This window comes from Podarcis muralis, chromosome 3 (genome assembly GCF_964188315.1).
Source record: "Podarcis muralis chromosome 3, rPodMur119.hap1.1, whole genome shotgun sequence".
NCBI classification, from domain to species: domain Eukaryota; kingdom Metazoa; phylum Chordata; class Lepidosauria; order Squamata; family Lacertidae; genus Podarcis; species Podarcis muralis.
This window is the reverse complement of record NC_135657.1, coordinates 101,988,295-102,015,959: the sequence shown is the minus strand read 5'-3', so window position 1 is coordinate 102,015,959 and position 27,665 is coordinate 101,988,295. Positions and strand designations below refer to the sequence as shown.

General features: G+C 43.1%; 1 protein-coding gene across 1 annotated transcript in view; it reads right to left on the bottom strand.

Moving 5' to 3' along the window:
• Positions 1-27,665, bottom strand: part of LDAH (lipid droplet associated hydrolase) — a 98,211-nt gene that overhangs the window by 2,345 nt on the left and 68,201 nt on the right. Inside the window, exons 5-6 of the mRNA XM_028722338.2 lie at positions 27,328-27,565; positions 6,670-6,752 (exon numbers count right to left, since the gene is read on the bottom strand). Coding sequence (XP_028578171.2) covers positions 6,670-6,752; positions 27,328-27,565 — 321 coding nt within the window. The remainder of the gene's footprint in view (positions 1-6,669; positions 6,753-27,327; positions 27,566-27,665) is intronic.

The following is a 27,665-nucleotide window of genomic DNA, read 5'->3' as shown; positions in this document are numbered from 1 at the left end:
TAAACTAAACTGACTGAGCCCTGGCTTACCTGGGACCAATTTAGATCTGCCTGTTCCAAATCCTGACGGACCTTGGGTTTAGATTGCTATGTAAATCTTGAAAGTATGTAAATAGCTCTACAAACCCAGCCATGTGGATACATAATTCACTATAAGAATAATAAGAATAACCAGACATATTTTCAGTCTGTACAGCAGTTCACGCCTCAGTGCCATCGATAAAGATTAACTAGCAGAAAATTGCTCTTAATTTAGACCTTGTTGTATTCCAGTTATTCCCATCTATCTTCTTTTTGCCAGAACGCAATTTCAATGCTCCCCCACTTTTTGACGTTGGGTCACGTTATGAAATGCAATGTCCATAAAATATGGCATGAGGATTCAGATATACACAATGATGGCAGATGCTGTGAAAACACCATAGGAATCAGAGATTGCTATCAACAGGATGTTTAGATTAAAGAGTTTCTAAGAAAATAATGAAGATTTCCTGCAGTTCATTCTGACTGGCACTACAGTTATGACAGCTTGAGAAAGTGCAAGTTACTGACAAAATAATTCTGTCTGCCACAGATCCAAGGTGGAAAAAGAAAGCAACCATTTAAACGTACGGCAAGAATAGTCCTAAGAATTAAGTGTCCTCGATTCAGACATGAAGCCTCATGGCAACTAGATTAGATGGCTCCTGTTACTGGGTGGTTTCCAACTCCTTGAAAGATTCCATCAACGGTGTCTCTGAAAATTTTTACACATCACCTGGGAAGTGAACTAATGCCAGTGTACTGGAAGAAGCAAAGATCACCAGTGTTGAAGCAATGGTTCTTCAACATCAACTTTGTTGGACTGGTCATGTTGTGCAGATGCCTGATTATCGTCTTCCAAAGCAACTACTCTACTCCTAACTTAAAAATGGAAAGCGTAATGCTGGTGGTCAACAAAAGAGGTTCAAAGACTCTCTCAAGGGAAATCTAAAAAAATGCAGTATAAACACCGACAACTGGGAAACACTGGCCTGCGAGTGCTCCAATTGGACAACAGCCTTTACCAAAGGTGTCATGGGTTTTGAAGATGCCTGAATTCAGGACCAAAGGGAGAAACACGCTAAGAGGAAGGCACGCTTGGCAACTCCCACCCGGAAACCTAGGACCCCACTGTGGAAGGGAGTGTGGAACAAGAATTGGTCTTCATATTCACTTACACTTTTAAAACCGTGTTTATGGAAGACCATCTTACTCGGCTACGAGGGACTGCCAAAGAAGAAGGAGGAGAAGGAGGAGGAGGAGGAGGAGGAGGAGGAGGAGGAGGAGGAGGAGGAGGAGGTTTTCAAAATATGACATGTAGCTGGGGAATTCAGATAGAAACTGTGGTATTTAAAGAAGGGTTTTTTTTTTGGCTTTTTTGCACCCAACATTTCCAAGCTTGGGACATACAGTGCTTTCTGCTTGGAACCTCAGATTCTGTTGGAATCTGGTTGGCCACTGCAAGAAGAGAGTGCAGGACTGAGAATAATTATCACTTTGCTTTATTACTTGCCCTTCAGCCTAAAGTCCCTAGGTGGTCGCACCCATTTAAACCACAACATTAAAAAAGAAATTACAAGAAACATAAAAACCAGAACTTTTTTTTTTTGGTAACTCAACAATAGCCACTTTCTTCCATTTCCCAAGAGCTCGATTTCTGCCTACCCTTGTGTTCCAATGCTGCTTTTCAAATCTTGTGTATGTCACAGAAGGACTAATTTGAGCATGTGGTGCAGAAATTTCGGATACTGCCGCATGTGCCAGAGCACATGCTTAAATGCTATGCACGACAAAACCCTCATGTGCAGCCTTCCTAGCTTCCATTCTGAACTTCAGCAGAACGCAGTCCAAAAAGCATACGGGGGCTGCCAAAATAAAAGGTGTTCCTGGCTGCTGAGAGCATTTCAGGCCTATTCATGCGGCGTATTTGAAAGATTTTCCACAACTGGAGGCAAGTGATTTACTCTGGCTGTGGGCAGAGAGACCGCATCTGTGGTGTCTTCCGTACTGCTGCCTTCCAGATTGTGGACCTTTCAAGGGCAATAACTATTAAACTGCTATGGACAGCTTTGGACACTGGGTCAAGAAAACTGGGCAACACCAGGCCAGCTGTTTCAATAAAACCAGCTCAAGGTTGGTTTTGGCTGCTTTAGTTTGCAATTTTCTTCAAGCTGGTTTAAACAAAATGAGCCCGTGCTTTAAAAAAACTGAGTGACGTTAATTTGAAGGAAATGAGAGAGAGAGAGAGAGAGAGAGAGAGAGAGAGAGAGAGAGAGAGAGAGAGGCAGGCTTCTTCAAAGGCATTTTGGCTGAGATCCTTAAAGGGCGGTATATAAATTTAAGAAATACACAAATAAATAGCTAATAAGTTTTTGCATTGCAAAATGGATTTATGAAAGCCCTCGTGAACCCCTCAGTTGCTTAGAAAACTCAGGAAGCTGCCTTATCAGACCATTGCTCCATATAACTCAATATTTTCTATACTGTCCGGCAACAATTATCTTGGGTTTCACAGCCAGGCTGAACGTGAACGTAAAGGACTTCTACACATGCAACGAGTGTTTACCTTCTCACTTCCAACAGGGAATGTCAGAAGCTACCTTATCTTGACTCAAGACCATTGGCCTCGGCCCAGTATACCTGAAGGAACGTCTCCACCCCCATAGTCCAGCCCAGACGCTGAGGTCCAGCTCTGAGGGTCTTCTGGCAGTTCCCTCACTGCGAGAAGTGAGGCTACAGGGAACCAGGCAGAGGGCCTTCTCGGTAGTGGCGCCTGCCCTGTGGAACACCCTCCCATCAGATGTCAAGGAAATAAACAACTATCTGACTTTTAGAAGACATTTGAAGGCAACCCTGTTTAGGGAAGTTTGATGTTTTATTGTGTTTTTAATATTCTGTTGGGAGCCGCCCAGAGTAGCTGGGGAAATCCAGCCAGATGGGCGGGGTATAAATAATAAATTATTATTATTATTAAATTATTATTGGCCTTTTGATATCAGTACTGCCCATTTGGGCTGCCAATAGCTCTCCAGAGTTTCAGACAGGGATCTTTTGCCGTCTATTACCTGAAGACGGCAGAGATCGAACCCGCAAGTGCCTGCATACTCAGCATGAGTTCTACTTTGGAGTTACATTGGAGACAATTGATTCAAATTCTGTGTGGTGAGGTGGTGATGGGGGAAGTTGCTTTCTTCCAAAAAGGAAGAAACCCGAAGCCTATAGCTGTGTGCACGAAGCCAACTGCATTCCACTCTGAACTAGGAGAGGATGTTTACATTACACAACCATGATGCAATAATACTCAAAACACTGAATTTGCCCAAACCAGGTAAAAACTCACGCCTGTAAACGCAGACATCTCTTGCAGACTAGTTAGGGATCCTATGCGCACGGCTGGAGGGGCACCTAACACCGTGTACACACAACGATGTGTATTCATATACATTTGCCATCATCACGGACACATTTTTGTGTGTGAGAGAAATACAATTTTGTACATTTGAAGCACAGCAAGCTGGCCCTCTTCACCCTGGCTTTGAGGAAGACATTTTTAAGGACCCAGCTTATTTTTTATGCTTTTATGTTGTGAACCACCCTAAGCGGTATACAAATTAAACAAACAAAGAAATAATAAAGTTGTTTTAATCAGTTTTAAATACAGTGGTACCTCGGGTTAAGTACTTAATTCGTTTCGGAGGTCCGTTCTTAACCTGAAACTGTTCTTAACCTGAAGCACCACTTTAGCTAATGGGGCCTCCTGCTGCCGCCGCGTCGCCGGAGCACGATTTCTGTTCTCATCCTGAAGCAAAGTTCTTAACCTGAAGCACTATTTCTGGGTTAGCGGAGTCTGTAACCTGAAGCGTATGTAACCTGAAGCGTATGTAACCTGAGGTACCACTGTATAGTGTTTTAATGCTGTAACCTGGGACCTTAGAGTGAAGGGCAGGTAAATGATGATGATGATAATGCTCATTTGTCATGTTATTTTTTATGCCTTGTGGGATGTGCACTGCTGCCTATGGTGTGGACAGGACCCCCAGTTAATAAGGGCATGAAATGTTCTCAAACATGTGAAACAGCCAACACTGCCCCACATGATTTGTTTCGGGATCTCTGAGAGGCGGGATCAACACTTGGCCTTTAAATGGTCTACTTTTGCACCAGAAACAGGGCAGCGACTCTTCCTTTTCGTTCAGCATTTGAAGCGGAGGGTTTAAAACCTAGTGACCCACTTCTGCTAAAATGCCTCCAGCCCCCTTACCTGTCCGCATTTGCTGCACCTGAGACGCCCAGCTCCGAAAAGGCCCATATTTTCTCTTACTCCCTCCTCGACTCCTACTAATTATGCTGTAAAACTGGGCTTGAAAAGGCAGGAATAATTTAGTGTCTCTTTTCTCTCACCTCCTTCAACACACAACATGCAAATGGGATCCAGAAATAACTTTTCTCTTCCCCAGCAGCTGGCACCGTCAGGTGTTAAGATTGGCTTTACACTTATGATCACACTGACTACTAAGCAGCATAAATTTCTCAAAGTGACAACTTGCCAACTCTATCGCAACTTGGGCTCCAGTTCCTGTTCTCGTCGGCTTCCAACCCTTTATTAGTCAAGCCCTACTTTTAACGTCAGTACACTTCAGGTTGAAGTCTGTGCCAGCTCACATTTCTCCCCTAATTTTCACATTCCCAGAAATTATTAGAAGGAAGAATTAGGGGGGAAAGCTGAGAGTGTGGGGTGGAAAGAAGAAAAAGAAGAAGAAGAGGAGGAGGAGGAGGAGGAGGTATTTAACTCCACAATTGCTTCTACTCTGTCCTGGTCTTGCCAGCTTTCTATAACTTTGCCTCAATTTTTAAAAAATAAAATAAAATAAAAATTCCCTGGGTAGAGCACACCACTTTAAAAGTGCAATGACACAGAGGAACAAATAAAACACAGGTTTTCAAAGTACGCCTCCAGGTGCAAAAGCATTGCTCAGGTTGACGTAGTCAAGGAAAACAGATGGAAATAGACAGAAGCACCTGCGAGGCACTTTCTGCCTGCCATAGCCTTTAATTCAGAAAGGAAAGTAAGCATATTTTACAACTATAATGAGCAAAAGGTGAATCGCGCCAAGGTCAAACTGGCTCGCACATCTTGCATAGAGATATTCTCAGGTGAATGTATCATTGAGAAACTAGACAGGGGCCAGCAAACTTTTTCAGCAGGGGGCCGGTCCACTGTCCCTCAGACCTTGTGGGGGGCCGGATTATATTTTGAAAAGAAAAAAAAATGAACGAATTCCTATGTCCCACAAATAACCCAGAGATGCATTTTAAATAAAAGGGCACATTCTACTCATGTAAAAACACGCTGATTCCCGGACCGTCCGCAGGCCGGATTGAGAAGGCGATTGGGCCGGATCCGGCCCCCGGGCCTTAGTTTGCCTACCCATGAAGTAGAACAATTGTTAACTGGCCTGCATCAGGCAAATGTCAGTGTATATATATAACACATCAGCCCCATGAAAAAGCAACATTCTGTTCTCTTGCAAATTCTGATCGGGGCTGCTGATCTCAACATACCACCAAAGAAATATGCTATTCAAATAATTCTAATTTGATCCTGGAGTGTCCCGCTTTTCCTTAAGGTAAAGGTAAAGGGACCCCTGACCATTAGGTCAAGTTGTGACCGACCCTGGGATTGCGGCGCTCATCTCGCTTTATTGGCCGAGGGAGCCGGCGTACAGCTTCCGGGTCATGTGGCCAGCATGACTAAGCCGCTTCTGGCGAACCAGAGCAGCACACGAAAACGCCATTTACCTTCCCGCCGGAGCGGCACCTATTTATCTAATTGCACTTTGACATGCTTTCGAACTGCTAGGTTGGCAGGAGCAGGGACCGAGCAACGGGAGCTCACCCCGTCGCGGGGAATCGAACCACCAACCTTCTGATTGGCAAGCCCTAGGCTCTGTGGTTTAACCCACAGCGCCATCCGCGTCCCGCTTTTCCTTAGGACATCCCTATTTTTAATCTGAGAAATGTTGGGAGGGCATATAGAGTTATGCAACCCCTGAGCCCAGGAGATACAACCATTAGAAGTCATTTGAAGCCAGCCATGTATAGGGACGTTTTTTAATGTTTAATGTTTTATTATGTTTTTATATATGTTGGAACCACCCAGAGTGGCTGGGGCAACCAGGCCAGATAGGCGGAGTATAAATAATGAAAATTAATATTGTTATTATTATGGAGTAGGATGGCCCCATTTTCATCAAAGAAATGCTGGAAGGTATATAGAAGACCTTTAGAAAGTAGTATAAAGTGTTGCTGATTAGGCTGGCTCTCTTAAGATTTTTTTTTAAAAATGGGTAGTATAGTGGCTGACTGTTTTAGTTAGTTCACCTAAATATTTAGACATTTAGCTGAACTTTCTGGACTTTGTCAGATATTTCTGTTATTTTGTCGTTTTTATTTTGTGATATTTAAAAATATTTATTATAGGTTATGTGGAATAAGGCCAGAGACACAAACTCTTTCTAACCAATAAATGCAGACAAACTATACATAAGCGGCCTGAGATCAGAACAGAATCATTTGGGTGTTGAAAAGTGAGACAGTGAAGTATCTGCAAATGGGCAACTCATTAGAACTGGGAAGAGTAAAGAATTACCTTCTTTAAATGCTTTCTGATGCCAGTGTTATCTCTCTCTACAACCTGCTTCATCTCTTGATTTCCCAGGTATACGGCGTTTACTGCAAAAATAAGAGACCCACATGCAATTATGGCAGTATAAAAACAGCTTGTGCAGAAAACAAAAGATGCTGGCTGGATTTTCCAAGTCAAGTCTAAAACACGTCTGTCCTCAAAGAAACTGTTCAAGACCTGAAGTCCGATAGCAGCTTGCCATATCGGCAATGCCACTGAATCTAGGGTTGCCATTTTTCAATAAGTAAAAAGTTGTTGAGCTTTTTTTGGGGGGGTGGGGGGTGGGAATTTTGCCTATTAAAAAAAAAAAATCCCACGCAGATGGTAATTTCGCCCAGAAAAAACTGAGAAATTATATGATGCAGTAGAAAAAGATTTACAATTGAACCCATAGAGGGGTGGAGGGAAGTATAAGGCTTCAGGGAATCCTATATGTTTATGTTTATGATTATTGTTTGAATTCAAATGTAAATGGTAAAACTGAATAAAATAATTATCTATCTATCATCTATCTATCTATCTATCTATCTATCTATCTATCTATCTATCTATCATCTACCTATCTATCTATCTATCTATCTATCTATCATCTATCTATCTATCTATCATCTATCTATCTATCTATCTATCTATCTATCTATCTATCTATCTATCATCTATCTATCTCTATCTATCTATCTATCATCTATCTATCTATCATCTACCATCTATCATCTATCTATCTATCTATCATCTATCTATCTATCTATCTATCTATCTATCTATCTATCTATCTATCATCTATCATCTCTCTCTCTCTCTCTCTCTCTCTCTCTCTCTCTCTCTCTCATCTATCGAAAAACCCTAGTGAATCCATCATTATTAACAACAGCAGCTCAGTTCAAAGACAGTGAGTGGACCTTCTGTACTCATTGCAGGGAACTGTGAATGATGTCGACAGTGCGATGTGCGCCACGGCAATTTCACACAACCCTCCTTCTCCTTCGTGGACAGGGGTGTATGAAGATGGCACAAATCAATTGGTCATAAAAGAGGCATCCAACCAAACACCGCAGGAGAGTGGAAGCACCCATGCTTTCCCACCATGCCTGCCTTTGGACGCTTCTCGGTAACACGTGACGTGTGGCTTTCTCAATTCTCAACTGGCAAAGAAGAAAGAACCTCGTGCACAGTCAGAGTTCAACCGTGTGCGATTGGCCTTGCAACGGACACCATGGTTATTGTTATTCATTTAATTATGTGAATAATTCATTTAATTATTGGTGCCAGTTTTGACCTATAGAACAGTTCAACATGGCATAAGGCAGCTTTTTCAGAGAGGAGTTCCACATTGCATTGTTTCAAATTGATTTTAGCATCTTTCGTTTGTTTTAAAATAGTTGAATATGCTTTGTGAAGACTTGCTACCTACTCCAAGGCCCTACAGATGTATGAATAGAAAGCGAAATAAATCTGTGAAATAAATCTATGGGTTGTATCCAACACTGCAGCTCCATTCTTGGAGCAATTCCCTTTCTTGCCATCTCTAGCACATCCTTAAAATTGAAGGACCCTCTGGGATCTGGGGGGGCAGAGGGTAGGATATCTGCTGCACGGATGGAAATCACTTGTGAAGTGCAGCATATGTTTATATAGTTTATAGCCTAAATTGGTTATTTACTCAAATGAGAATGTTATCAATTCTGCTTTCCGAAGGGAATTAATTGATCGGAATTAAAGGGTTTGATCATCCTTCGCGATCGCAAGGTAACTAGCTTCCCACAAGTCCTTCTGTGCTTGCTATGTAATGGGTAAGGCTGCCTTGAAACATTGGAAATTTAAACGGATTTCCCCACTGATTAGCAAAGGGGACTCACAGACCCTCCTAGTGTCCCTGTTTTCCAGGGACAGCCCCAGATTGTTACAGAAGCTGTCCCGGTTTCTGATTTGATCTTGGAATGTCTCACTTTCCCTTATGATGTCCCTATTTTTATTGGAGAAATATTGGAGGGTATAGAGCAGGCATTCCAAAGTCCGGCCCAGGGGCCTAATCCGGTCCATTGGCTGGTTTAATCTGGCCCCTATGGCCGTTTATTTCCTGGGTTAAAATTCTGAAAGAAGGTCAACAACTTCAATCCCCCAAAAAGCTCAACAATTTTGGTCAGCCCTCACGCATGTTCATTTCATCAAATCTGGCCCTCTTTGAAAAAAGTTTGGGCACCCCTGGTATAGAGTTATGCAACCCCCAAGCCCAGGAGATGCAATTATATTTCCTTTAGAAGATATCTGAAGGCAGCCCTGTACAGGGAAGCCTTTATTATGTTTTTATATATGTTGGAAGCCATCTAGACTGGCTGGGGAAACTCAGTCAGATGGGTTGGGAATAATAATAATAATAATAATAATAATAATAATAATAATGGAATAGGACGTCCCTATTTTCATGAGAGAAATGTGGGAGGACATGAACTCTCACGGCATATGCCATATGCCTGGGAGTAGCAGCTGGCAGAGTTTCAAATCGCACGTCACTGGTATGGGCAAGAGTAACACACTGTCCCAACAGGCAGAGAAAAAGGAAACAGCAATCAGACAGATCCTTTTGAGTGACCCCAAAACATTACATTGAGCAAATTCCTGAAGCACATTGAGGAAATGGAAGCAAATGACACGAAGGAGGGAGAGGTGAGAGCTCAAGAGGTCTCCATGCCAAAAGGGAAAGTTTTCTGCAGACAGACACAGTTGGAGAACCCAGATCAAAAGCTAAATGAACAAGGTGCTTGGAGCTAAGGAGGCATTAGAGAACTGAGTGACTTTGCATAATCGTAAGCAATGTATAAAACCCCGATCTGTTATCTGCTTTTTACCAGAAGAGTTGCTATTTTCTGTGACAGTTTCTTTCTTGGGTAGAATTTTTCCTTGGTTTCTTTGACACTGAGGAAGAACTTAGATATTCTCCTGGATGTTCCTTCCCCAAACTAGCAGGATTGTGACTGAGAAGGGGGTTCGGATTGCATTGTTTTGTATTTAACGTATTTCTATTAAAGATTTCTTAGTTTACAAAAGTATGTGCAACGTCTCTTTTTTCAAGTTACATTTTCTACAGATCAGTTTCATTTGTTGAGACATTAGTGTTACATTAGGACAGTGGTGTCCAAACTTTTTTCAAAGAGGGCCAGATGTGAAGTGAAGGGCCGTGGGGACCAACCAAAGTTGTTGACCTTTTTTTTAGGGTTGGAGTTGTTGAGCTTGAGGGTTTTTTAGGATTTTGCCCTAGGAAATGAACTGCCACAGGCTGGATTAAACCGACTGGCGGGCCAGATTAGGCCCCCAAAATGGACTTTGGACACATCTGCATTAGGAAGAAAAGGGGGAAAGAGGTGGAGGGGGGGCATGGTGAGTCAGGGTGGGGTTGGGTGGCAATGCTTCTATTCTACTTAGTGTATGTGTGGGGTTTTGTGTCAGCATCGCTTGTGTGGGTTCCCTTTACTATTCACTTGCATTCCTTTGGTGGTGAGAAAGGTTGATTTGTCCCTGTGTCAGTTTCAGTTTATTGGTTAGTTTTTCTAATAAGGCTGTTTCTAATAAGGCTATTTGATACCATTGGTCCATGCTTACTCCTGACAGGTCTCTCCAGTGTCTGGCTATGATGATTCTGGCTGGTGAGAGTAGGTGGCTTATGAGCTCTTTATGATGTGAGTGGGCACTATTATCTTGGAAGATGTTAATCTAATATTGACACCTACATGATGGGAGTTGGAGTCAATGGTACCTCTAGAGCCACAGGGCTCCCATTCTTGAATTAAACCAAAATTCCAGTGTGGCGATCAAACAGGGTCCCCGGACGTTTCACCGTCTATTGAGCCCTGTGCCACCACTTTATTTCTCGCTGCCACCACCCAGGCCCTACCTGGTACAATACTGAGTCTAGTCAGGGTTAAATTGGAACATAAACTTCTGTTTATTTATTGCAGTTTAACAAGCGTGTGGTTTCATAAACGGTATTGGTCAATTATAACTTCCACTACCTGCTCTCACTCACTAAACCACCTCTCAGATATTTACTTATCTTCCTAGCCCCTAACTGTTCCTGACTCAGCTTATTTCGCTACACTAACTCAACCTACCTACAGACTCTATCCCAATTCACTCCCACTCCAACCAACCACCCAACTCCCAACAAACTCCTCCTTCACCCCTCCCAGAGCTGGTTTTATAGTCCCTCTAACTCCACCCCCCTGGGCTCTGATTGGGTAACTTGTTTAACTATTTCACCTCCAGCACTCTCATATGTTAACGTCACAGCCAGTAACAGGGAGTTGGCACCCAGGGACAGCCTCAGCTCCTCTCAAAAATATTCCAGAAAAGCCAGACTTTCATCTGGCACACGAAGTCATGCAATGTTAGTGCCAGGTGGGCGGTCCTGGGTTGACAGTATTTGTCTGCACCAAGCAATAGAAAAAAAGTTTTGAATTTGTTAAAAAAAACAAAAACAAACCAGGGCCAGGACTGTGGGGTTTTTCTTTCACAGAATGTCTACTTTGATTTTGGATTAGATTGCGATCCTCATATTTTATCGTACCCTCCATTATTTCTCCGATGAAAACAGGGATGTCCTAAGGGAAAGTGGAACATTCCAGGATCAAATCAGAAACCAGGACAGCTTCTGTAAATCCGGGAATGTCCCTGGAAAATGGGAACACTTGGAGGGTCTGGTCCCACAGAAGTGATGAGAAAAATCAGGATTGTAATATAACAATTAATCAGTCTGTGGGTATCAATTAATCAGTCTGTGGCTTGGGCAACCCAACAGCTTGACAAAGCTATCTTGAACTGATAAGACTTGGGAAGATCATACATTTCTAGTCATTTATATGTGTCATATGGGAGGAGGCAATGAAAGACTAGGAGCTTGAAGGTTTTCATTTGCTCCTAGGTCAGGTCTAGTGCGCTTAGCTATGGGGGAGGGGGGGAAATCACACTATGATCCTGCCGGTGACCTCTCTTCTGACCTGGAAGATGAGATTGCTGGCTTTCACCCTCCTTTTCTCCCCAACACCCCAACAAACGGAGGTGATTAAGCATTGGTGTCAGTTTGGTCACATGCCTTTGCTAAACAGAGATGGCTAACTGTGCCAAAAGGCACTTGATTTATTCCTGATGCCGCCACGTTGATGGGACTCAGAATCAAGGACCAAGAGAAGAAAAGAGAGCTTTATATCACCAGTAGCTATTTAACCCAAAGTGTCACGGCCAAAGCTTAATATCCACATCAGCTAAATTAATAGTTCTTCCCCCACCCCACCCAAACAAAGCATAATGACTGAAATCAATCAAATCCCCCAGCCTTAGTCTTTAGGGCTATTTGACACCAATTCAATTAACCACAAATTGTCTGACAAACAAAGTTGCAAGTACAACACTGAAGTTCAAAACTATTCATACACTTAGACTACACAACAAGGCAAGGAAACACGACATTTTCAAACAATATTGGATAATTTCAAAAATTAATTTAACATTGAATGAAGAATGACTTCTGCTTTGAGGCAGCAACGGTCTAGTAAATAAAGATTTAGCGGTCAAATTTTCAGTTGGAATAGCCTTTATGTATATATGGAGAGACATTGATGGACTGCCTTTAAAAAAAATAAAAATCATGTTCTTGGTCACAGACCAAACAAGAAATCTATTACATTCCCTCTAGGGCTGCATTCCCACCCTTCCAAACTTTAAAGTTCGCCAATGGATAGTTTTCAATTTGCATAGATTACAGCGACTTGCACAAAGGAGCAATCACCATTTCTCTTCCTCTGGGAGAAGTGGTAACTTTCATTCCATCGACAGAGGGATTCATCTAGCGATTTAATCTACAATCTGAACCCGCTTCCATGGTCCATAGTTATATCAGCCACAGTACACATGTTTGTTCTCTGGAAGCCCTCAGGTTTCTGCTTGATTAGAGCAACTTCCCAATGCCACCTGGTCGCTGGTCTGCAGCAGAGAAAATTGTTAGCGGAGAAGTTAACTGAAAACTCTCATTGGAAGTTGAACAGTCGTAATGTGTTGCTTGCGGCTATGTGCACTGTTAAGTTAGAAATTTGTCAGTTAAGGGGGGGCGGGGATTCCAAACAAATGTGGTCTACACATGTCAAACCAATTTAGGAATACAGGAGGGTTCGGCATGACAGACTTAAATTTAGAAGTGGATGTGAGCCCTGCGCCAGGCAAAAAATGTATGATACCGCAACCGTTAGCTCTTGGTCCCCACAGCACAGCGGCGCAAGAGACAACGAAGAAACAAACTAACAAACAAAATCATATCTGATTCGTAAGCCAAGCATCTGCATTCCTCTGTGACATAAAACATGGATACGAAGTGATGTCACACTAATGGAACAATACAGAAGTTCCAAGTAAGATTGTTTTCCACTTGGTTAGCCAAAGCATCTGAGGGGCAGAGGGGAAACGACGAAGAAAGAAAAACACAAAGAAATTTCCAACAAAGATGCTCACAGCGATAGCTCCAGCCTGCCACCTTTTATAAAGTCGTTCTTGCAGATACAGACAACCTAGAAAGTTTGCGCTATAGACCACAGGCATGTGGAGAACCAAAGAGCTACTCAAAACCAGCAGCCTATCAAATTCCCTTTTGTGCAAATTTGGTGTTTTGGAGACTGTTCTCTCTAGGCAACCTGTCTAGGAGATTGTTTCTTTAGTGTTGTTGTTTTTTTGGAATCAGTTGTGTACAAAGGATTTCCTTACCTTTATTGCTGGGTTGACTAAAGGTAAAGGTAAAGGGAGCCCTGATCTTTAGGTCCAGTCGCGGACGACTCTGGGGTTGTGGCGCTCATCTTGCTTTACTGGTCGAGGGAGCCAGTGTACAGCTTCCGGGTCATGTGGCCAGCATGACTAAGCCGCTTCTGGCAAAGCAGAGCAGTGCACGAAACGCCATTTACCTTCCCACTGGAGTAGTACCTATTTATCTACTTGCACTTTGACGTGCTTTCAAACTGCTAGGTTGGCAGGAGCTGGGACCGAGCAACAGGAGCTCACCCTGTCACGGGGATTCGAACCGCCGACCTTCTGATTGGCAAGCCCTAGGCTCTGTGGTTTAACCCACAGTGCCACCCGCATCCCTGCTGGGTTGACTAGCACAGTCAAATGATGGTTAAAACATTACACTAAAAGTTGTTGCGTGCAGACAGGTAGCTGCTGGGTGGTTGGCTCAATGAGCCCATGCTTTGCATGCAGAATGTCCCAAGCTCCAGCATTTCAAGATAACAAGGATCTCAGGTTGATCAGCTCAGAAAGGTTTCTCACCAGGGACCCCTTTCCCTATATTTCCCCATCATCAATGGCACAGGATACAGCACGAGGGCGCTCCTCTTCTGTGCTGCCTTTGACTTTGCTCAGTCTTAGCCGTCTATCTGGCACATATCTGCTGGCAGAATGGCTCAAGTGGAAGTGCATTTTGCCCACATATCTGCAACGATGCCCGTGTTTCTTGCATTCTACCAGTGCAGTAGGATGCCCACAGCCTCACTGTTGATGCAACATTGGTATAAGATTGCACCCTTAGACTTTCAGAAATTTGTTAGGGGGAACGTACCGCCATCTGCTAACATTTTAGCCTGGTAAGCTGCCCATCTTATTGTAAAATTCTTTCAGAGGAGCGTAACACTAGTTTTCCTTCCAGATTATTATTTGCTTCCAGGAAGGCATGCTTTGCCATTCCTCATACCCCCCCCCCCCCCGGTAAGCAGAAAACTAGCAAGTCAGGAAGGGTATAATTCTATATGCTAGCTTTCTACAGGGTTTTGATGTGAGAAGGCATATAAGCATATGATTCCCCCCCCCCGCCGCCATTTATGTTCAGAAGTCACACAGTCCCGGGAGGAGCGTTTTATGAACGCCACAATTCAATTGTTGAACAGCAATGGAAAAACTGAAGCATTCCCTTGATTCATCCTGGGCCTGTTTGAATTTTTTATTCCTTGATAACATGAGATTTGTACTTGACAACTTTCCGCCTAAGGACTGATTCCCATTCCTATTTTCACACGGTCAAAGTCGGAACAAATTGGCATTTCTGACAAATGGTGCTGAATCTGAACCAGAGTTGTAAACAACCCCGCTTTCGAGACCACAGTTGAGTACAGTCAATTCTTGGTTCTCGAACGGCTCCGTTTTCGAACATTTTGGCCGTCGAACGCTGAAAGCCCAGAAGTAACTGCTCAGGTTTTCAAACGCTGAATGTGCTATGTGGTTTCTGTTTTGAGTTTCCCCACTGTATTGAGGCTTCTGTTTTCAGTTTTTGGTTGTTGAATGTTTTGGAAGTCGAACGGTGTTCCGGAATGGATTACGTTTGACAACTGAGGTTTGACTGTACACCCAGGTTCAGCAGTGGCTGGTTGTGGTGAGGGGGAGCAATGGAGCCTCTTTCCTGGCACTGGGCTAATAACTGCAGCTTACCTGGACCGGGCTGGGCAAGGGAGCTGAGTAGCAGTGAGGTCGAGGCTGTGGCAATATTGCAGGTGTATCCATGCAGCCTCAAACCCACCACCATCCCAGCCCCACCTCAGACCAAACCCACCCAGGTAAGTTGTGGTGATGCTGGTGTTGAGGGGGATGCCCCACAGCTCTGCCTTACCACATCTGTCAGGGGCTGGACTGAGGAGGAATGGTGGAGACCGCCCCACCTTCCCCTGAACCTTCCCGAGAACAGGAGGAGTGTATAGATTTAGAACAGTGGTTTGCAGAAGGGCATAGTTCGGAGGGCAGAAGCTGGGAAATATTGGAAGAGGAACAGCAAGAAGAAGCACCAAAGGAGAGACAGCTGACAGTCTCAGTGTCCTTGGAAAGCATTCCTGACCCTCCCTCAGGACCAGATGGGCATTGCGGGTAGTAGAACAGAGAGCTCAGAGGCAGAAAGCTCAGATTAGCTGATGTAGGAGTGACATAGAACAGGAGAGACATAGGGGAGTGGAACTTTACTTGGAGCAACACCATATTTAGGGAAAGCTGCATTCCTTAGTCGCTCTCTGTGAATTATCAAATAAATTGCTTGGTTATAACTTTTATGGTTTCTCTGATTCTTGGCTGTCACCGCGGGAGGGATCTGATTCCCCAAAGCCTGACAACACCAGTGGTTACTGCCCTGATTCAACAGGGATACTAATACATTTCCCCCCAGAACCCAGCAAGTGATGACACAGACGAATATTCATATAATTGGATCAACATTTGGTGGTAGAAGGACACTGTATAAAGATGCTGCTATAACTGTGTTTGGATCAGCCGTCATCCCTATCTCTCTAAAGATTCCCTGGAATTCTTGAATTTACCCTTGGACTGGTCCTTTAGTAGTTACAAGTCTGGCTGTGATAAAGGCATTTTACCCCCCTCGCCCCCAAAGCAAGCTCAGGTGTGATAACTTGGAGTAAGGTAAAGGTAAAGGGACCCCTGACCATTAGGTCCAGTCGTGACCGACTCTGGGGTTGCGGTGCTCATCTCGCTTTATTGGCCGAGGGAGCTGGCGTTTGTCCGCAGACAGCTTCCGGGTCATGTGGCCAGCATGACTAAGCCATTTCTGGCGAACCAGAGCAGCACACGGAAACGCCGTTTACCTTCCCGCCAGAGCGGTACCTATTTATCTACTTGCACTATGACGTGCTTTTGAACTGCTAGGTTGGCATGAGCAGGGACCGAACAACGGGAGCTCACCCCATCATGGGGATTCGAACCGCCGACCTTCTGATCGGCAAGTCCTAGGCTCTGTGGTTTAACCCACAGCGCCACCCGCGTCCCATAACTTGGAGTGGTTATGGTTAAATAGCATGTTTGACATAGGCTTTGGATGAGGTAGTATGGCCAATGTTTGCCTCCTGCCTCCTTTTTCTGTGCCCTGTTTCCTTGTGCTTTACTCGAGTCTTCACAAACCCATTCAAGCCATATGGCCCTACTGGCGTTTTTTGTTGTTACCAGAGGGAACTCTGGAGGTTCCTCACTGTGAGAAGTGAGGTTACAGGGAACCAGGTAGAGGGCCTTCTTGGTGGTGGCGCCCTCCCTGTGGAACACCCTCCCATCAGATGTCAAGGAAATAAACCACCACCTGACTTTTAGAAAACATCTAAAGGCAGCTCTGCATAAGGACATTTTTCATATCTGATGTCTTACTGTGTTTTAATTTGTTGGAAGCAGCCAAACTGGCTGGGGCAAGCCGGTCAGATGCGTGGCAAATAAATAATAAATTGTTATTGTTGTTTGGCCAAACAATGAAGCCCATATCTGACTTGGGCTGGTAGGAAGAGGAAGGGCTAAGTCACCACTGCCCAGAGGAGGCGAGACTGAGAAGCCCTTCCATCTTGACCTCACTTCTCTCTTGACATGAAATTTATGATATCTGGAGGGGAAGGGATAGGGCAAATCCCAAGGTAGAAAGGGTCACTCTTCAGACGAACTCCTCCTCCACAACAGGAAATTTTAGATGCTGGAAATGAGGCCTTATCTGAATCAGTTACATCAAATGGCATCAGCAGTGGTGGATGGGACCTTGCTATAGCACTTCTCCCTTGTGCCTGAGGCACTGAGGACTGCTGATTCCCATGCTTTGACACCTGGCACTAGGGGCCGGCCCTTATATTTAACTCATTGTACACAATGTTTCAATTGTCATTAACACAATTCGTTATTTATTTTATTTGGCAAGATTTATAACTTTTAATAGATGGGTGGGGTATAAATAAAACATGATTGTTATCATCATTAATCACTAAGTAGTTTACTATAGAACAGTATAGTCATCAACTATATATTTTGGAAGGCTTTTTTTTTTTGCTCTTTCTGCTGTCTATGCATTTGGACACCTCTTAAGATAATAATAACAACAACAACAACAAAACAATAACAACAACAATTACTACTTTTATTTGTATCTCGCCCTCTCCGACCGAAACCAGGCTCAGGGTGGCTAACAACAAATATATAACATTGGTATAAAATCAAACAATAATTAAATTACCTCCTAAAAACAAGTCAGCATCAAAGATATTATACTCTATGGTGGTCCTAAGATGAAGGAGCAAGTTTATGTCAATGTCTTGACACAATTTGATTCTGTTTTGAATCAGGATGGCAGACTAGACCTTTCAAAACTGCACTGATTATTTTTTTTAAAGAATTCTTAGCATTCCCGAACACCAGGCACTTTCTGCTCGTTAATTTTTTAAAATAATAATAAAAAAAACCGTAGCCATATGCAAATTATCAGATCTATAAATAAAATTAATCAATGTTGTAAGCAGCCTGTGGCGCTACAAAACTCAGAAATGTTAAATTAGCACATGCTTCTTTAAGGATCTGCAAGTCATTCTATTATCTCTTAACGTTGATGCCAAGAAATTTGGGAGTAAAAAAAAATGAAAACTGAAGCCTATGCATTAAAGGTCAGACAAATTTTGCTGCTCTGTAGATGTGCTGCCTTGGGATGTCTTACAGTTTTGCAGATATGCCGGCACACAAAACTCTTAGAAGACATGCTACTTCACTATTTCCCCTAAATACTACTGCCCCTAGAGACTGTGTGGGGTGCTTGGGTGCAGTTAGGCTGGTCCTGCCTAATGACACATATCTGACAGAAGTATTTCTGCATATGGGTCTTTTTCAATATCTTCTCAATCTCACCTCTCTCTCTTTCCTTCCTTTCAGCACGTTGCATGACTCACTGCAACTGAGTTCTCCTTCAAACGGGAACCTCAGGAAGGATTTCAGAAACCCCCAAACTGTGCTTAATATTTCTTGGAAGTCATGAACCGTTTTCATTATCAAAGCATTCAAGCTTCATGAGCAATATTTATGATGGAAATAAAACTGACAGCTTTTAATATTTTTTTATTTGAAGAAAAAAAACACCAAACCAAAACCCCATAATTATGGAAACCAAACCAAAACGGCGTTTTGTTTTGTTTTTTTGACACAGGGCATCTGTAGGGAAATCAAAGCTCTTACCAGCAATAAAGTGACCTTGTTAAACTTTCCCCTCTTTCTCTATTTCGGAAACAGAGCAAATTATAAAGCAGAGTCACTTTGACAAATGAATAGGTACGTAAACATAATAAATCCTTTAAAAGCCATTCACTTCTCTTCACTAAGTTAATATGAGAATCGCACTCTTAAATAGGGAAAACCTTAGTTCACTTGCAAAAAAAAGAAGAGGAAGGGAGTGGGGGGGGGGACAAAGCAGACATGGAGTTTCTTTCAAGCCACACTTAAGTGCCGTCTTGGGAAGGTGAGTTGTCCGACAACATTAAGCAAACATTTTAGTCAGGCATCACACAGGAAAATAAACAGTAGCAGAGGAAATGTGAAAATAGTAGAGGCTGCTATTCCTTGGCCTCCTTTCCTGGAAGGCAGGTGGTAAAATATAACGTGTTTCCACAGGTAAGGGAAACACTCTCCTGAAACTATATATTATGGAATATCATTCCTAACATCAAATAGCATAGCTAACAGCAACTGTGCAAGCGCAGGAACATTCGAGCTATGCTGTCATTGGGTTTTCTAGCTAGTTAGGTATAAGACGGGAGCTGCAAAGGCCCTTTAATGAAGAAGGCACTCCAATTTGCAGAAGACTGTGGGCATATCCGCTTGTTCTGGGGTAATGACTCGGTATATGCTTATACAACTTCTCTGCTCAAATGTACCTTGGAGCTCAGCCATATACCATGCCTTTCGGAAAGGACGATGAAGAAGAAGAGGTGTTTGGATTTGATATCCCGCTTTATCACTAGCCAAAGGAGTCTCAAAGCGGCTAACATTCTCCTCTCCCTTCCTCCCCCACAACAAACACTCTGTGAGGTGAGTGGGGCTGAGAGACTTCAAAGAAGTGTGACTAGCCGAAGGTCACCCAGCAGCTGCATGTGGAGAAGAGGGGAATCGAACCCGGTTCACCAGATTACGAGTCTACCAATCTTAACCACTACACCACACTGACTCAAAGTGAAAGGGCACCATACAGGAGTGCCAGCTTGGCCCTGCGGCCATGGGTGCCAGTCAGCGTGCATGGCCCTGGCACCGAAATTTGTGGGTGCCTAGCCCCAGGAAGTTGGCACGTATGGCACCATACGATATCTGAGTGGAAAATGTAGCACGGGAATGTTTCTACACCACCATGGAAAGGGCCATTTACAGCAAGATTATGAAAGATTATGAAAGTTTGTACATATTTTCCACAGTGTAAACCCACAAAACTTTTGTAGCAGGTTGTACAAAGCTTATTAGATCCATGCTTAGACACTGTCAGAGCTCTCATTTTTGGAACTGAGATTAGTTGTTCCAGTGAATTAAGCAAAACCTATGTCCAAGTGAATTTTCTGAGGATCAGGGCATCACTCTCATACTGCGGCGTTCTCAATGAATACCCACTCTTTTCACAATTCCTATTTGTTAGCTCTTAGTGTTAACCAAACAACGGCTGTGCATTACTGATTCATGCATGAATCACTGTGATGCACAGTACTGTATAATGAATCATGCTTAACACATACAACAAGATACACTCCTGGGTTTCCGCTTTTCTTTTTGTTGAGGTTCAGCTGAAATAAACAAGAGGTCTGTGTTGAAAAGACATCATATGTGTCCAGGGGGAATTTCGAAAAATCGGCACAACTTTTTGACACCCCCCCCCCCCGAAAAGCTCAACAACTTCTTTTGTGTCCAGATTTTTACTTCTTCAAATACGGCAACCCTAATTTAATGCTTACGAATAAAATTTAAAATATCTACTACCATAATTACTTCGACCATTTCCTAATGGTGGCAGCAGCAGTGCCATGGAAGGATTTTTATTATTTTTAACCAGCTCCTGAAGCTTAAAATCTTATCTGAGCACCGGCGGTGTTTAAAAAGCTCCAAACTAGAAAGGATAACATCCTACCCGCCATTGTTTCATTCTGGCCAGAATTATCTGTATCTGAAGGACTTGAACGATGAAAAGTACCAGCTCATATTACAAAACTGGCCTATTCAACGTGGGCTGAATGGATCCCCTCAGAACTAGATGAAGCAGTCATCTAATGGTCTTGTCACGTCAGCAATATGTAAGTTAACCCACATTTATTATCAAAGTGCTGCATAATGTATATAAAGTACAGACATATTAGGAATGTAGGAAGATGCCTTAAATTGAACTAGACCGGTGTCAGCAAACCTAAATATATAAAAAATAGAGTGCCACACATATCCAGCAGTCGAAAAACTTAACTGTCCCAAGTGAACATTTATGGTACCTCAGACACATATTTCAATATTAAAAATAAATCAGACCTTAGACTGTGTTAACAGAAAGTTCCATTCCTGATTCAACACACATTGCTTAATATCAGTAATAGGCAACCGGTGGCCTGTATGCAAAAACCACCTGCGCCACCAGTAACTAACATCTTATAACAAATCAAAAGGGACCTTTTAGCTTCTGTTAATCTCTTAACTACAGGCTTCAGAGAGCCAGGACTTTTTTTCTGAAGACTCTGTCTTCAACCCTGGAAAAGCGTTGCGCTGGCTTTTAACCTCTCCCCAAGGCCAAAAGGGAAAGGAGGAGAAAAGGAAATGAGAAAGAGCTTTGCTGCTCTGCCCAAAACTGGCCCTCTAATTGCCAGCTATTAGGCTTTTCTACCCATCAATATGATTTTCTTAATATAAAGGAGGAAGAAGAAAACAGAGCAAAGAAACCATTTCAAATGCTGTTTCCCAAGATAAGATTCCTCCCCGCTCCCTGGTCTCTTCCACCATTTCCAAGGATCATAAAATAAACCGTCTCCATTACTCCCCTGGTCAATAAACAGGTTAAACAAACAAGGAAATTCCTCAAGAGAAGCCACAGATTCAAGATTGCAAAGACTGGCCACGTATAGGCTATTCAGAGGCAAGGGTTGTTTTTTTTCATTTTTGCTTACTGTGCTTATCTGTATCTTCATTGTCATCCAGAAGTTAACCTCTGACCTACAAGCCTGCCTCTCAAAAAAAGAGAAAGACTCGCAATGTTTATCCATTATGTAATGTCTCTGCTTTTGTGGAAATTTTACCGAAACAAATGGAGGAAGTTTGCCCGTCAAGCTAGTGGACAATAAATCCCGTGCTGTTTAGACACAGGCCTGTCTGCCCTCACCTTAAAAACCAATACATACACGTTTGCCGAAAAATATTTTTTCAGGTGGTACATTAATAAAATTGATAGAAATATGTACTGCTCTTCTAAAGCATGCTACAAATTAACAATGGATTGCATTCAACCAAGCTGTCAAACCTGATTCATTGCAATCGATGGACATGATCAAATAAGGTCCATCATGGATTACAGCAGGTCTACTATGAGTAGGATGACTTGGTTGGATAAAATCCAAACTACATTGCAAACGGTTTTCTTTTTGTAGAAGCCCACTTTCTAGAAGAGCTTGCATCTAGCAGCTTATACTGTTTCTACAACTGGAGAAGAATCTGAAGACTTCTGAATAGACCAAGTTGGGAAGTTCCATTATTTTCCAAGGGGAAAATGCTTGGGGATTTCATCTGTTTTGCAATCTGTGTAAAAGTGTAAGGCTGGAGATATCTACTGAAGAAGCTACTTTAAAGAGTCATGGCTTCACCCCAGAGAGTTCAGGGAGATGCAGTTTGTTAAGGATGCTCAGAGTTCATCCAAAATGCAGCAGTCTGATTGGTCCTAGAGCAATAGGATTCAGAATGCAGCAGTCTGATTGGTCCTCCAGGTGTAAGTGAATCCACAACCTGATTGGCCTACAGGAGAATCCCGGAATTAGCCAATCACGTGGGGCCCATTGTGTAAATAATGTATATAAAGCAGACATTCTGGGGGAACTTCCATTCCTCCTCACCACTATGAGCTGAATAAAGAGTATGAAATCCACTCTCGACTCTGAGTATATTTCATTAGGAGACACCTATTTCCCTCACAAAACTACAATTCTCAGAGAGGTATAAGAATCAATCCCTCTTCAAAGGCAAAGAATCTTGTTAATGTGAGCGTTATCTGGATCAGCACCAGGGTTGTGTAGTGAGGAGCACAGGCTAATGCAATTTCAGTTGTTGAGTCTTCCTATGTACCTGGGAGCAAAATCTTGATTTTAGCAAAAGTCTCCCATTAACCAACAACACAACCAGAATCATGCCCCGGGTCCTGCTTTTTCTTAATGGTGCTTTGCTTTTTGGCCTGGGAGGAAATAGGGCTGGGTGCTTAGGTCTTGCTATAATTAAGTTTTCTAAATCTCATTTCCTTTTCAGAGGAGAGAAAACATATTGTTGTGAGTAAGCTCCGGACGTGGTAACGAGTCCCTGGCAGGTTAGTTTGTTCTGACAGATGCATAACTTTTAAGGAAACTTTTTACCATCTTTTCTGCCCTTCATCGTGGTTTTTATTGCAATTACAGCAATGAGGCAGATGTCCGTGCCAAAGGTAACACACATACATTTTTTAATGAGTTGACACAAACTTCCTGGAGAGGAGGAATAAATTCATTTGCTGAATATTTCTGAGCCATACCTAACAGGTTATTAAAGGGCAAGAGGATATGGCCCTAACAAAGTTTGTTCCCATTTTCTTTCCCCGTACAAATTCACAGAGGTAAAGTGGAGTTAGAATAGGCAAGATTGCTGACCAAGATACTGTCAGTTATTGCTAATCCGAAGCATATGCTACGGGCCACGCCACTTCCTAGATTACTTACCTATACAGGAAGGTCTAAGAGCTTGTTGCTATATAAAACTTTTTCCCTCTCAAAGTCTTAATGTTTGTGGGCATTTCCTTTGAACTCAGTCAACCACAATGATTCATTTCCAGCGAAGGCCACTCATTGAAATCAATGAGTACTTAATTTTATTTAAAGGCAGCTAGCAAAGTACAGCCAAATAAAACTAGTCACTCTCAATACTGGCTAATTACGTAAAGAGATTTCGAAAGCTGTCAAGAGAGGGGACCAAATCCCAAAATGGTGTAACGCAATTGGAGCCAAAGGAGCTCTTTTGCTGCATTGCAACAGCGAAGTTTCCAGTGCTTCGCCCAAATACCACAGCGTTCTCTCTCCTTGTGCCTGAAATCATTCCCTTAGCCAGAACAAAGCAATTTCTGAGTCCCAGGTTGCTTAAAATAAGGTCTGTCTCTGGCCTGTGAGTCCCACCTCAGGTATGAATGGAGAACTGTTGGCCCAAAATTGTCACCGAAGAACGTTCACCTGGCCATATAGGCTTTACCTTGTCCTTCCTACAAAATTAATCATTAACCTCTCATAGACTTTTTGCATGAAATACACACACACAAACACACACACACACACGGTTTTGCTGGGTGTTATACTGGATTGGACGAAGTGAATATTGTTTTTATATAGCGGACAGATGAAGAACTGGGAGTTGTTTATTTTCTGAATCTTATTTTGCTATCTTTCTCTTTTAACCTCTTTTTGACTCTTAAAAAAAAGTTCTTTTTCTCCCCCCCCCCCATTTCTTTCACCCTTCCCCCCTTTTTGTATTTTTACAGTGGTACCTTGGTTCTCAAACTTAATCCATTCCGGAAGTCCGTTTCAAAACCAAAGCATTCCAAAACCAAAGTATGCTTTCCCATAGAAAATAATGCAAAATGGATTAATCCATTCCAGACTTTTAAAAACAACCCCTAAAACAGCAATTGAACATGAATTTTACTATCTAACGAGACCATTGATCCATAAAATGAAAGCAGTAAACAATGTACTGCAGTCGCAGAATCAATCAGTCAGTAGCTGAACTGGGTTCCACATAGTCACAAAAACAAAACAAAAAAGCCACAAAAACAAAAATGCAAAATAAATAGCAAAAACAGAGAGACCTCAGCGTAACACTCAAAATGGAAGTGTGGCACTCAAACTGTGAGCATAACACTCAAGACAGAAGTGTGGCACTCAAGAAGGAAGCACAACACTCAAAACGGAGCATGTTTGGCTTCCGAAAAAAGTTTGCAAACCGGAACACTTACTTCCAGGTTTGCAGTGTTTGGGTTCCAAGTTGTTTGAGTACCAAGGCATTTGAGAACCAAGGTACCACTGTATTGTATTTAGATAAAAGTCTTGGTTTGGTTAAAATAAAGGAAAATATATTAAGTTTCGTATTTTTCTCTATAAACCTTAATAAAATTTATTTTAAAAATAAATTAAACAAGGGGCGTTGAAAAAGACAATTCTGCTCCACATGTCTCAATTTCACTTGAGCAGTAAGTCTGCATGCATTTTGCTCTGCCAATCCAAATGGGGTCTTTCTGAATGCATGTTTTTTCCTCTGCCATCCCAATTGATGATGTAACACTATCTGATGATGTTTGAGACACAACTGCCATATCTTTATTATAAAGCCATAAAACTGTTATGAAGTTTTCAAGTATGAAAACTGCTCAAATGTATTTTCCAAATAACAACAACAATTGATTGGCTTTTGCAAACAATATGTTTGCATACACTCTGTGGTACAAGAAGAGGTGTGTCCATATAGGTGACATATAGGTATTTCATATAGGTGACAAAGAACACTAGATAATTATCCTAAGTGGACTAAGCTATAGCTTTCAACAGATTTAACTGCGACAAAATAATCAGTAAGGGTTAGAGGAAAAATATGAATGAGGAAGGAAAAAGGTGTGTGAAGTTCTTTGGAACAGACATGGTAAATGTATGAAAAATAAAATATAAAGGAATCTTCTAGCTTAGTATTTGAAAAATAAGCAAACCAATCTTCACACACACACGGATTCCATCTAAGTTTCTATTTTTGCGCTTCCCCTAAAAATCACATCTTTGTTTATGTCTAAATTCTCTAGCGGCCAGTCACAAATCTCCAAAGTAGTGGTAATGGAGATTTCTAATAACATATTATCAATCTATTCAATAGAAAACCAAAGACTCTGGAAAGCCCAGTATGTAGCCGAAATAACTCCTAGGATCTGTGTTTTATCCTCTGAATTAACTGATCTTAACAAATAGATGGCTTGTTCTACAACTGTCCATAGTATTGGTAAGGTGATTAGTGCAGGTGGAAGACACCAGCCTAGTTTGCAGGTAAAGGTAAAGGACCCTGGGTGGTTAAGTCCAGTCAAAGGCAACTATGGGGTTGTGGCGCTCATCTTGCTTTCAGGCTGAGGGAGCAGGCGTTTGTCCACAGACAACTTTCCGGGTCATATGGCCAGCAAAACTAAACCACTTCTGGCACACGAGACACTGCGACAAGCATCAGAGTGCACGGAAACGCTGTTTACCTTCCTGCCGCAGTGGTACCTACCGTATTTTTTGCTCTATAAGACTCACTTTTTCCCTCCTAAAAAGTAAGGGGAAATGTGTGTGCGTCTTATGGAGCAAATGCAGGCTGTGCAGCTATCCCAGAAGCCAGAACAGCAAGAGGGATCGCTGCTTTCACTGCACAGCGATCCCTTTTGTTGTTCTGGCTTCTGGGATTCAGAATATTTTTTTTCTTGTTTTCCTCCTCCAAAAACTAGGTGCGCCTTATGGTCTGGTGCCTCTTATAGAGCGAAAAATGCGGTATTTAGCTACTTGCATAAGCGTGCTTTTGAACTGCTAGGTTGGCAGGAGCTGGGACAGAGCAATGGGAGCTCACCCCATCGCGGGGATTCGAACTGCCGACCTTCTGATCAGCAAGCCCAAGAGGCCCAGTGGTTTAGACCACAACGCCACTCGCTAAGCCAAACCATGGCCAAGTGGGGAGGCAGCAGGAGGCAGGCCCTGGGGAGGTGAGGTGGGCTCCCCGGAGGCAGCGGCAAGGCTGCAGCGTGCTGCAGCGCCAGCAAGTCCCTCGTGCCGGGCCCGTCCTCGCCCGCGGCTGCAGCCATTTTCCCAGCGCAGTGGGTAGCGGCAGTGGCCGAGGCAGGCAGGCAGGGCCGCTGACTATGCACCGCTAGCCTCTGGGGCGGGGAGGTGGACGGGCAGGTGGGGAGAGGTCTCAGCGTGTGGGCAGGAAGAGGCCCGGGCTGCCCAGGTGGTGCGCTTGCAGTCGGGCGAGGAGGCCGCAAGCAGGAGCCGGGGCACACGGGGTCCAGAGCACATGGCTCATCTCTCTCCTCTGCAATCCCCTCCCGGCCCCAGGCGGGCCGGATCCAGCCCGCGAACCATAGCTTGAGGACCCCTGATCTAGTCCAACCCCCTGCAATGCAGGAATATGCAGCTGTCTCATACGGGGATCGAACCTGCAACCTTAGCTTTATCAGCACCATGCTCTACCCTATGGAGCTATCCAGGCAGATCTTGGCTGTGAAAGCAGAAAGCAGGACTACATGAGGTTTTGTCTAATCCAACAAGGCTCTTCTTAGGTGAACGCTGCAGATCATGGAAAGAACGGCACTCAGAAGGCTATTCTGAAAACCCACGAGTTTTCCCTAAAACAGCAATTTATTCCTTTTTTTGGAGACAAGGCATTTTCGTTTTTCTTCAATTCTGTACTGAGGAAAACAACCAGAACCACTGCTATACGCTCAAATCCTTAAAAACTTCTTATCACTAGGTTATTGTCCCCTTAACATCCATATCCTTCAAAACAGCATGCTAGACAGGAATATTTAGGGGAAAAGAGGACGTATTACTCGCTGTTTCTACTTACCAACAGAATCGAAATTGAGAAAATCTATAGTAGTCGCTAGTGTAGCGTCATCTAGGTGCAGTATGACAGATGCCAAACGTAACATGAAGTGTTTTATTCTGTCTGGGAGAAACGATGTGAAGTAGGAAAGCATGTACAAGGGATAACGAAACCAGGTGAGCAGGGGTGTCATGATCTTGCCTTGTGGGGACTCAGCCATACGTTCCACTGTTGGAAACAGCAGCAGACTGCGGAGAATCTGGAAAGACATGAAAGGGAAAATGGTCAAACAACGTGCGAAAAGGCAGAATTTGACTAGTTCACACTCCCACTGCCCCAGCTGAATATATTCCTGAATG